We start from the raw sequence: 12329 nt of genomic DNA, 5'->3' as shown, positions 1-12329 counted from the left end.
AGAATGAGAGTTATGAATCATCACAGTTATTAGTGCAGTGAGAAAAAGAAAAAAAAAAAAGTACTACTGATCAGAAATCCACAAACAGCTCGACACACACGTACCTGGACAGCTTCAGCTGAGTAAGCTGGATACTCATTTGGTCAGCCACTGGGGGGAGAGAGAGCTGCTCCACAGAAACCAAGCTAAACTTGTTCTCAACTCTGATCAAACCCAGGTCTGCTATGACGGCATTAGGTGACACAGAAGACTGGGGAACAGTGATGACAGGTGCTTTCAGATCGATGTCCATCAGAAGCCGGAAGCTCTTCTGGGCCAGGTCCTTCACGCTGGACGCGGCTCTCTCTGCAGCCTGGACTGTGGCTGTGCTCAAGGCTTCCTTGGCAGCTTGGAAATTGTTGAGAAAGCTCTGTCAGAAGAAAACGACAGGTGGGCTGTTAGGAGAGAGTGACAGGTAGACACAGTCCCCCCAGGAAATGAAAGGGAGGCTCGATGAGGAGGGCACAGGAGAGGAATGGTTTTATGACTTAAACACCACTCTCCTCAAACCGGGCACCTTACACGGGGACTAGGTGGGAAGCACGCTGGGTGGCACTCTCTCCTAACGCAGACTCCGCTCTGCATTCTTAGGTTGCAAGAACAGAGCGTATTCTCAGCAACAAATGCCTTTTCATGAATATTTTACTAATGTACTAGAGATAAGCAAATGTGGTTGGTTTTCATCTTGCAATCATTAGCAGGAATCAAAAGTTATTTGTGGTTAGGATACATTTCACCTCCATTTCAAATGGAAATAAAGTATTTTCCAAATGCAAACATTAACCATACAGGGTGACTTCATCTCTCTCACTACCCAAGATACACACAATTTAAAAACACAAACACGATGGTTTGATATAAATGGATGACCACTAAGTTCATGAACTGGCAGGTTTAAACTCTTCAGACCAAGGTCTGTAAGTTCTCAGTAAAAATAAGAATTCCTTGTCTTGTTTATCATAAATATAGTCAAAACTCTAGGTTTCAATATTTGCTTTTCAACCACATGATGACTTTTGGTCGGTCATTCTACCAAACAACTAATACTGAAAATCCCTAACTTGCAATATTAAATCATACAAACAATAAGATATATAAAATTAATAGCTGAGTATGGTAGTACACACCTTAAGTTCTCAGCACTTGGGAGGTAGAGGCAGGAAGATTAGGAATTCAAAGTCATCCTAGGCTACACAGTGAACTTGAAGCCAGTCCTGTATATTAAAAAGCAAGTACTAAAAGACAAGTAATACAAACATGTGTGTGTACATATATAAAAATAAAATACCAAAAAGCACTTTAAAAGCACTATAAAAATTTTAGAAAATGATAGATTTTATGTTCAGAACAATGATTAAAGCTTCCATTTTGGGGCCAGCAACATGACTCAGCTGGAAAAGGTGCCTATTGCCCGAGCCTGGCATGCTCTATATGGGGACACTGAGACCTGGCCCCATCTCTCCTTTCTAATCCCCAGCATTCATGAGGTCACAAGCCCTGCTCAGCACACACCCACCTTCAGAACGGTCCTCCTCATCACAAACAAAACACAAGAGAGCCGAGCAATGGAGGAAAACCTCTCAATCAGTCCAAATAAGCCTTTTCCTGCTTTGAGCTATTTATCTAGGCATTTGAGTCACGGTGATCGGAGGCTAACAACCACGCCCTAGTAGTGAAGACTTGGCCATCTAGGTTCAGGTACATAGCCACAATATGTTTACTTCAGTGAGAAATAAAAAGGAGTAAAATAAACTTACCAAGAGAGACATGAAGAATTTATGGACATAGACAATCTGAATACAGCCCACTTTGAGACTAAGTCTGCCGTCCACTTTAGACATGTCTCCGTAATTCTCTCCTTCTGTGGCATCTGGATACAGACTCATCTGGAACCGGAAGACTTCATCTCCCAAAATAGAGACGGCCTGACATTAAAGACAATCGGTTTTTATGTGAGAGCTACAGAACCCTGCTCTCCTGACCCTCAGGACACTCCCTGACCATGGTAGCCTAACATGAAAAAGCCACAGGGAAACTCAACCTTCAACATCTCCATTTCTATAAACGTCACCTCATTACTAAAGTACCGACCCACCACCGAGCTTCCCAGAAATAACTTTCCCAAACATTACACATGACGTCCCATCTTCGTACACAGCCCTAATATGCTCACCAACATGTCAGACAAACAACAAATGCATGGTGGCATCTGGTCCCCAAAAGCCACACTTTACGGAGAAATGGGATTTGTGATTACCTTTCTGTGAATGGACAGTGAGTCAGCATTCATAACTATGATATTCTTAAGTCTGGCAAACATGTCAGTCTGCTTCGCCTTCACAGAAATAGAGGCATCCATTCCTACAGAAGAGACGCCATTTACAGATATATCCTTTTTTGTAATTAATTTAAATGCCCTCACATACAACTGAAATCCAAGATGAAAAAACATTACTATCAAACATGTTAACTGTCATGTTTGTGATATCTAAAAAGGTTGGAGAACTTTTAAGTCAGCATATTCCTCATACATAACAGTTGAGAACATTTAAAAATAAAACCAAAAAGTTGTAAACAAATAGTGACATATTCTCTGAAAACCTTACCGTATACATTGGTTAGACCAGAGCCGCTCCTCACTTGGGGAGACTTAGTATTTTCTAATGCACTTCATAAACCTGTTTTTAAAACTTAAATAAATGAGTGTCGCCTTACAGCTAAGAATTCAACTCCAGGGACAAAAATGGAGAAGAACATAAGAGAAAGGAAGTTCAGTAACAGGCCCAAACTGGGATCCAGCTCAAGGGAAGGCCTGGGGCCCTGGAACTGTTACTGATGTGATGTGCTTGCAGACTGGAGCCTAGTCTGACTGCCCTCGGAGAGGCCCAACAAGCATCTTAAAGAGTCAGATGCAGACACTAGCACCCAACCAATGGAAGGAAGCTGGGGAGCCCTGTGGCTGAATTGGGGGAAAGCTGGAAGAAGCTGAGGAGGACAGCCCCATGGGAGGACCAGCAATCTCAACTGACCTGGACCCCTGAGAACTCTCCGACACTGAGCCACCAACCTGGACACATCAGCAGAGGACTGCCTGATCTGGCCTTAGTAAGTGAAAATTCACTGTAGACTGTCCTAAAAGCTGTTTATATTTCAGTGTTAACTCTACTTCCCCAAGAAGGTCTGCCTAGTCACATACTCATGAGGTGATTTCATCTGAACTTTTCCATTTTAATTAGTAAAGGAAAGCCAGTAACTGGGCGGGGGAAGAGAGGTAGAGAGAGAAGATCATCGAGGAGAAGTTAGAGGACGAAGGAGGAAGAGAGGACAACATGGAAGTCCCGAAAGACCAGCTGGATCCAGGTGGGCTTAATTGGCATTAAACAGCTATGAACATTAAGGATTTTATAGGTCTAATATCTCTATAGAAGGGCAGTTTGTATCTTTGTCTATTTGATGTAATCTTGTGTAGAGGGTTTGTGGATTGAGAATCGAATATATAAATCTGTATGAAAAGCTATCAAGCTGTAGAGTTGTGCTTGTGTTGGGTTTTGGGGTGAACAAACACCCTGGGACAGAGGCAGAAAACAGGCGATAGAAAACCGCCAAGGGAAGGGAGTCACACTGACAAAGTCAGGCCATGGGGGTGGCTCAGACAGAGCAACAGAGGTATGTGTGGCTCTGTACTAAAATCGGGCTGAGGAGTGAGACCCTGGGGCCAATAAAGAGATAAACTTTTTTTTTTATTTTTTAGTATTTACTGCAACAATGTACCTAACCCTCCAGAGACTTGAGGCCCCAGAGAGTGGGGAGGCCTGGCAGGGTGGGGGTGGGGAGGTGGGGACATCCTCTTAGAGACAGAGTAGGGGGTGGGAGAGGAGGTATTGAATGAGGAGTGGTAGGAGGGGCAAACCTGGGGGGGGGATAAATCTGGACTGTAAAAAAAGATTTAAAGAATAAAAATAAATTAAAATGATACAGTATAAAAGTCAAAGCAATACATTATAAAGTGATTAGAAATATGGCATAAAATAAAAATTAATAAAAAATAATTATTTCTACAATAATCTATGATCTAATCTTCTAAAGTCAGAAGTTTGCCATGTTCATTATACCGAAGACATGAAAATGTGGGAACTCCTCCTCCTCACAGGAGATGTCCAGCTAAGACTCGGAAGTGTTTGCAGAATACTACTGACATTTCAGTCTTCTGAAACTGCTTACAACACACGATGCATTTGTCCACACACAAACAAATGTACAAATGTCACCCTCACAACAACTTTAACAGGGGAAGAGAAAGTTAAGTTAATTTGCTCAACAGTGACCTGTGGTTAGCTTCAAAAACAAGGTCAAAATGTCTTTTACAAATTAATTTTGCTAAGCTATATATGCTTAAAATGCAAGAGAAAACAAGGATAATGACTTTTATTTTTAGCCTGTTACTATAGAATTACTATGACAGTCACCTTAGTTTAGAGTTCTCTTATTCTGAAAAGGAAACCATAATAAAACCCTTAAGCCTCAGATGTATTCTGAAAATGTTTAAATGGTTGCAGGAATAAATCATAACAAGCTCCAAAGTACATTTGTTCAAGGCTTGCATACACTTTCAACACAAGTTAACCCAGCCGTCTTTCCAAAACACTAAGTAAAAATAATTACTAACCATGTATTTTAACTTCTGCTATGTTGCTCTTCTGATCACAAATGAAGATGTTAAAGGCGTTTAATTCAGCCATGACCTTCAAATCAGACACGTCACCCTCATAAGAGCTGGGTACTGTAAAGCAGTGGAAACCAGAGGTCAGTGCTGAGAGACGTGCAGAGATGAGAAACACAGTACAGTTCACCAACAAAAATCAGATAATGCACAAAAGGAACCACTGAGTCTCTGTCAAGGCAATATAAATATGAATTTTGCCACTCAGATAAAACCTAGCAAGTTGTCCTTCAGTTATGAATAAGAGCAACCACAACACCTTAACGGTACCACTCACTAGCTAGACATGCTCAGGAAGCTGTTTCTCCTAGGGGGGAAAAGGAAACCCTCGAAATCAGACTCTAGAATTTGATTAGTACAAAATTTTTAATTAGTCACATCACATACTGGATCAAAGAATAAGTCATAAAAATTGAAATACGCAATCAATGAAGTGTATATTACTTATGAATTATCTATGTTCTCTACATGTTCTTTAATGAAAAAAACCAACCCAGTTTCTTTAGATTATATGCCATGGGTCTATAAGTTATTCTGACTGAAGAGAGCCTCTGTGGCTGAGCATGCTTCAACTTCTCACTTCTCACTGTTACTAGACAGAAGGCTAAGAACCTACAATTCTATTTCAGAGGAGAGCCAGAGAGTGCAATCCACTGGAAGTTCATCAAGGTGTTAACACTCATCCTAGCTGCAAATACAAGTTATTCTATGATAGCACATAGGAGAGACCAATACCAGCTTTGATGGCAAGGCTTCTGGATTCCCCCACAAGTGGTTTTAGCTCAGATTCCTTCTCAAAGGAGGAAGAGTCAGAGGATGGAACAGCAGATGACAAAAAATCCATGAGGGAAAGTAAAGCCTCCAAATGAAGCACCAAGTCCAAGGACGAAAATGAAACCTAAGACAATAAACACCAGAACAAGGACTTCAGGGATGTTCACACCTCTGTGAGACCTGTCATGCCAATGGGGATATGGTCATGCCATTGATGGTCAGTCACACCACTGGGGGGATGGTGGTCATGCCACTGAGGGCCAGTCACACCACTGAGGAGATAGTAGGCATGTCAACAGGGTTGCAGTCACACCATTGGGCTGCGTTTCAGTATATGTAACTAACACAAGAATAGTTCAACCCTTTCTAAACAATTAAGAATGATTACTAGTATCATTTTAATCTTTTTCGTTACTATTGTACTGTCAATCTTTGCCAGGCAATAAAATGCTCTGCCCACTCCCAGTGCAGTCATTAATTCTAACCTCAACCAAGCTTGGTGGTCTTAAACGGATAGACAGGAATTTTCCTCCACTGGCTACATATACCCAAAGGGACTGTGTGTGCCTACACTAGACTGTGCACTATTCTCATCTTACTCTAACCCTAAAGCAACACAGAATTCAAATGCTCAGTGCCGCCAGCAACATCAGGCCAAAGAGCTATGTTACACTAAAGTAAACAGAATTCCCTAAAAATAAAAAGTAACTGTATATTCCAGAAACAATTATTAATTCACATTTAAAATAATCTTTTCAGAAGCTAGTTTTGACAAGACCTTTACTTCAATCCTATATGCACTAACTTTATATCCATTCCTACTGCCCTCAATTCTAATTTTAGATCTTACCTCTTATCACTACAAGTGGCATGGAGCTCCACTGAATCTCAAAACCTATTCTTAAGATGAATTACAGAAGACTTACCTTCAGCTTCTGTTTGGTGTTATCATGAATGGTTTTAAAGTCTGGTCCATCACTGTCTGCCTGTAAGGAAGTGGTAATTAAACCACTGAGTTAAAAACAGTAAAATTTCACACATTGAAAAACGTATATATTTTACAACTTAAGTATGCTATTAAGGACCAACAAATATGTTTCTTGCAGGCAAATAAGAATATGCCTCCAAAACCAACCAGATAAATATGCTCTACATACTGTAGATGCAAAGTCTCAGGTTCCTTATTCAACTCCAAAAGAGATGTCAGTGAACATAGATAGGCCATAGTGGGAACTGCTGCTACCTACTCTATAACACAGCTCAGCCTCGACAGTTCACTCCTATTTATTATCTCCTCAGGGAAGGTCATTAGGTTAATGGGATATAAAGGATTTAGATATGCTTCTATAATTCATCATTGACCAACTTGGACTTTAAAAACTTAGGAAAGAATGCAGACATTAGGTATGAAAGAAAAACAAGCAATTTTATATATTTAAATATTAATCCCAGAAATGAAATGAAATTCTATGATGCTTAGTTTTAATTGTCAAATTCATAAAACCCAGAGTCATCTGGAAAGCAAGTCTCAATGTGGGTTGTCTAAATTGAGCTAGCCTGTGGACTTGACTATAAAAAGTTTTCTTCAGCTAATTGATATGGGAAGACCCAGCCCACTGAGGCCACACCATTCCCTAGGCAAGGGGTCTTTAATGGAATAAGTAGAGAAAGAGAGCTGGGCCCAAACAAGCAGGAAACATGTTCATCTCCCTCTGCAACTGACTGTGGATGTGTGATGTCACTGGGTGTTTGAAGTTCCTGTCCTGATTTACCCAGCGTGATAGACTGCTGCCTAGGATTGTAAGTGATATATCCCTTTCTCCACTAATCTGTCTTTCTGTCAAGGTATTTATCACAGCAACAGAAGAAACGAGAACCTTGATGAACAGCATTGTCAGGAGGGTTCCATCAGACACATCGGAGGAGTTGAGGATGTGCAGAGGCTCGCCTTTAGAATCTGGAAGGGAAAAGACAGGTCTAATCTGAACCACCCCCTCAGCACCTCACACATCGTGAAAAACAGACCCAGCCAGTTACAAAGAGAAATGCTTATCAGAGAACTGGACACATACTGACAAGTATATTATAGAACCTACAAATCATACTACAGTAAGTCTAACTTTGAAAGACTAGAAAGAAAAATCAAGAACCACAAAATTAACAAGTCTAAATGGCACTAGTCAATAACATCTCTCATATATAACACTACAGGTATTAGCCTCATCTAAACAAACATTAACAGAAGAAATAACAGCTACAAAATACAAGAAGGGATTATTCTCAACACAAGTTTATCTTCTCAATAATGCTCCACATAGTCCTGTAAAACAGGAACTATAAAACTCAGATAGCCTCAGATTTAGACAGGGAATGTTAAGAATCCAGGATGCCCATTAAACTACGACTTCATAGTCCCTTGGAAGGAGGTGAGACTAGCAGTTGAGGCCAATGTCTCTTTCTATGTATTTATGTTTTGTGTAACATTGACTTTTTACAAGCACACAGTAATGTAATTTAAAATAGACCTTAACATTCATGTGATTTGCAACTAAATCAATGTAAAGTCAGGCTTCTTAATGAATTAAGTTTTCAAAAGGAGTCTTTGGGCTCTAGACCTGGGATTTGATTTCTTAATGTCACTACAATCATTTAGGTGAGATTTATTACAGCATCACCAACAAACTGGTTGTGTAAGGAATAGACGAGGTACATAGAGAATGCCGACAATGAGCCCTGTGTTTACACTGGGTTAAGACCTGTAGTATCTTTGCACAGACGGGCCTGCACACTCACCAGGGAAGTCGAAACACCGCATGGTAATTTCCCTTAAGTAAGACTTAGCAACCATGTCATGAGCTTTTACTTCAGCTTCCATCCCAAGATGCAGGATCTTTAGTTCATGTAGGGGTTTTCCTTTTCTTTCTGCTTTTTTCATCAAAGTAACCACAACCTAAAAGAAAAAGCATGGATTGTCACAAACTGCTTTACTACTGTATGGTGCCAATATAAACTCAGTAGCTACATGAAGGAAAATAAAGAAATTCACACAAGAAAAAGATATTCTGAGCCTGAAAAGTGTCTATCATTAGTTAAGTCACGTACATTTGAGATTCCACCATCTTCTACTGACTTTCAAAGGTAAGTACCAAAATAAGGGGGAAGGGGTAGCGCAATGGCAGAGTATCCATAAGGGAGGCGGGTAATGGCCCAATCCTAGAAGTTCTAATTGATAAGCAGCTATTGTCTGAAATGCTGTTGAAAGCAGCTGCTGGTTTTTACATTAATCTCTAGGCAAGGCTTCTTAACCTTGGGCACAATCCTAATCATAACAGGTCATGTGAGCACTCCTCTTTCTACCCAGCAGTCCCTGTACACAATAAATACCCATGTGGCAATCACAAATTTCTCCCTTCTAGCTCAACCAGGTCTGCAGGGATCAAACTGTCCCAGCATATACAATAAACGCTAGGGAAAAACATGTATTTTTATGCCCATCCCTTTCTCTCTATGCCCATTTGTTCTAACTGGCCCCTTTCTTCATCCCATTTTCTCTGAACTATTTATTTTTTACTTTACAAATTCTACTCGGATGTCACTTCCTCCCAGAAACCTTTCCTACCCCTCTCTGCCTGCTCAGATGCCTGGTCACAACCAGCTATACCACCGGCTCTGAAGTAGCATGTCCTGAGCATGTTTTCAATGGAAATACACCACTGTATGTAGAACCTATATATTTTCTACTGTATCCTTGGCTCTGGCACACACACTGCACAAATGTTGAATAAATAAAGAAGAAAATCCATACTTAGGTAAAATATCATTTTTAAATGTACATGATCTGTGGTTTATTTTATTAAGAATTTCTAACATTTATTTACAAAAGATTCCTCTATTTCCTCTCTTGCCCTTCTCACATGAAAATCTAAAGCAAGCCATATTCTAACATCCTATAATGACTAAAAAACAAGTTATATGAGGTGCTTCCATTTCTCTCTTAAGAAAAATGGATCCCCAAAAAATGTAACTGATTTTTAATAAATTCTCAAATTTTAAAGCACATTAACAGTCTAAGGGTTTTTTCATACATATTAATTGCCTACAAATTTAGCTTAATAGAAATACCGATAACCTGTTTGCCTCACTTTATAAAATGTGATAAACTACACACCTCTTTAATTTCAAAGTTCAACAGTGCGTTAATGATGCCTCCGGGTCTGGCCTCTTCCCCTCTGGCTGCCGGCACACCTGGTGGGGCGTGCACACCCTGCAGTGTGGAGACTTCTCGGCACGCTTTCGTTTGCCCTACAGATGTAAAAAGAAACATGTGCTTCTATTCTTGCATTTCTTTCAGATACTTGCTGCAAACATGTACGAGCACCTGAAGATCCACAATCCACGTCAGCGCTCAGTCTTAGAAAGCACGCGGCTTAGTAAAAGAGACAGACATGGTAAAAGTCAGATCGAAGAACCAAGCTGAACCCACTCACAAGAAGCAGACAAATATCAGGGCTAGACATAAAATAGAAAGAGAGAAGACAAGGAGGCGAAGACATATTAATACAGAGAAGTGCGCCACAGAAAAGACAGCTCGCCTTTTTTGAAAAGTAAGAGTGAAAGGCACACAGGAAGAGAGATGGCACTCAGCAGGGTCTGTAAACAGAGCAGACTGTAGAATGGCTGAGGTACCCACTGCAATCAGATAAGGCCAAGAAAGCAAAGGGGCCATGCACGCCAGTCTAGGAAGGGAAAGAAAGCCTCAGTGCTGCTGCTGTTCTCAAGCACATACCAGGGCACGCAATAAATGTGCACTAAGAGCACTGAGGGAGGTCACACCCAGCACAATCCTGGGCAGGAAATACATTCACTGCTGGTTTAGCACTAGCAAAGGCAGAGCACAGCAGGTGCCATTGTCGTGTGTGCACAATATATTCGTTATGTGTGTATACACGCGAATGTTACTCATACATAATATGTAATACATACAGTAGCTTTAAACAGTAATAACCATTAAGCAAAAATGCCCATAACTAATAATGTAAACTTCCTGCTGTTTTTATTTTAATATAGTATATTTACTATCTTTAGGGTGATAAATAATAATTTAAATTCTTACACTTTACCCCTAAGCCTTATTTAAATATCACATAGGTTACGATGCCACAGCCTACCATTCTTGGATTTTTTAATATATAAATGAAGAATTGTTACAGAGATCCAGCACTGGCTCATGGCCACCCGCCCTAACAACCTCTCAGCACAAGCATCTTGGAAATAGGCTGGAGGTTAGCCATCTGCTTAGTTACACAGAGACAACAAGCTTCAGTCATGCTTACACATCCTGTTGTTTTTCTTGGCAAAACAAATCACAATTTGTAAATACGTATTGTTCACTACATATTTATTCTGTCTCAGACTGGAGATGTAACTCAATATGACAGTGTGTACCACAGCACTGGTGAGCCCCTGGTTCAATCCCTACTGTGGTCAAACAAACAAACAAACACAGAGCCACTTCTAAAGCTGAAGACAAGAGTCAGTGTGACTGACTGCAGAGAGACATCCGTGCGTTCATCACCGCCATCAGCCTCTCACCTGTCTCTTGTATTCTAGGTTTCCCTTTATCAAAGTCTTCGGTGGCCTCGCCAAGATTTTCTGCCAGGATTCTAAACAGAAGAGTAAGATCCTCTTGATTTAGACTAACCTGTGAAATAAACAAAAAGAAATTCATTTTAAAAATGAAATAACTACAATATAGAAAACAGATTCTCAGGCTGGAGAGATGGCTCAGTGGTTAAGAGGTCCTGAGTTCAATTCCCAGCAACCACATGGTGGCTCATAACCATCTATAATGGGATCTGAGGCCCTCCTCTGGTGTGTCTAAAGACAGCAGCAGTGTATATAATAAATAACTAAATAAATCTTTAAAAAAAGAAAGCAGATTCTTGGTAGTAAAATGGGATAATAAAACAGTAACTGAAACGCAGCAAGACCAGCACTGAGGACTTTACTACATGCTTCTCTTTCACTTCTGCAATTTTAAATAAAATGTATTTGCAAATCAATGTTAGCCCTCCTGGCTGGTTTTTACTTGAAGTAAATTTTTTTTTACTCTAAGCAAATTTTTTAAATAACAAATTCTAGAAACTATCACTCTTTAAAGAATGTCATACTTACTTAGGGCAAACTTCAGTCTCCTTAAAAACAAGTGTGTAAATAATACTCATTAGGAGAGACACTGTAACAGTAAGTAATTTGTCCAAAGATTTCTGCAATGGGTGTGTAGCAGATTTAAAAGCTAATAATACTTAACTGAAGATTAAATACTGGAAACTTGGCTGGACAACATTGCACTAAAATGTTTCTTTTGCTATTCAGTAAATGACCTTCGCTTTCTTTGTGATATGAGAAAGCTTTCAGGGTTGAAATGTCAACAGTAAAGTTATCTTTATGCATGTACTTACATTCATTGAATCAAGACACCCTTTAATTTCTACAGCAGGCACCTTATGGTACCAATTTGCAGCTAGATTCCGATTTATACAAAACTCCAAGTTAATTGGGTGCAACAGCTGAATATCATCAGGATGGGAGGTTCCTAGCTGGATTGCTGTCCTGGTAAGGAGGAGAGAGAGAATGTGTAAACACAGGCTGTCACAGAGGGCAATCAAATATACCATCACGTAGAGTGCCACGTGTTATCTGATTCTCTGACGATAATGTATAACACTGTGGCTCTGGGGGTTTCAAAGTGGAGGTAATAATTAACCTATAATCCACTTGCAGAGACAGATTATAA

General features: G+C 40.0%; 1 protein-coding gene across 1 annotated transcript in view; it reads right to left on the bottom strand.

Moving 5' to 3' along the window:
- Window positions 1-12329, bottom strand: part of VPS13C (vacuolar protein sorting 13 homolog C) — a gene marked incomplete at its 5' end in the record, with an annotated part of 135437 nt that overhangs the window by 54893 nt on the left and 68215 nt on the right. Inside the window, 11 exons of the mRNA XM_080934608.1 lie at window positions 105-409; window positions 1797-1964; window positions 2297-2400; window positions 4706-4819; window positions 5495-5657; window positions 6460-6519; window positions 7411-7490; window positions 8327-8483; window positions 9702-9835; window positions 11126-11234; window positions 11995-12145. Coding sequence (XP_080790734.1) covers window positions 105-409; window positions 1797-1964; window positions 2297-2400; window positions 4706-4819; window positions 5495-5657; window positions 6460-6519; window positions 7411-7490; window positions 8327-8483; window positions 9702-9835; window positions 11126-11234; window positions 11995-12145 — 1545 coding nt within the window. The remainder of the gene's footprint in view (window positions 1-104; window positions 410-1796; window positions 1965-2296; window positions 2401-4705; window positions 4820-5494; window positions 5658-6459; window positions 6520-7410; window positions 7491-8326; window positions 8484-9701; window positions 9836-11125; window positions 11235-11994; window positions 12146-12329) is intronic.

The sequence above is a fragment of the Micromys minutus genome, assembly GCF_963924665.1.
Source record: "Micromys minutus genome assembly, chromosome: 21".
NCBI lineage: Eukaryota > Metazoa > Chordata > Mammalia > Rodentia > Muridae > Micromys > Micromys minutus.
This window is presented reverse-complemented; position numbering and strand designations above follow the sequence as displayed.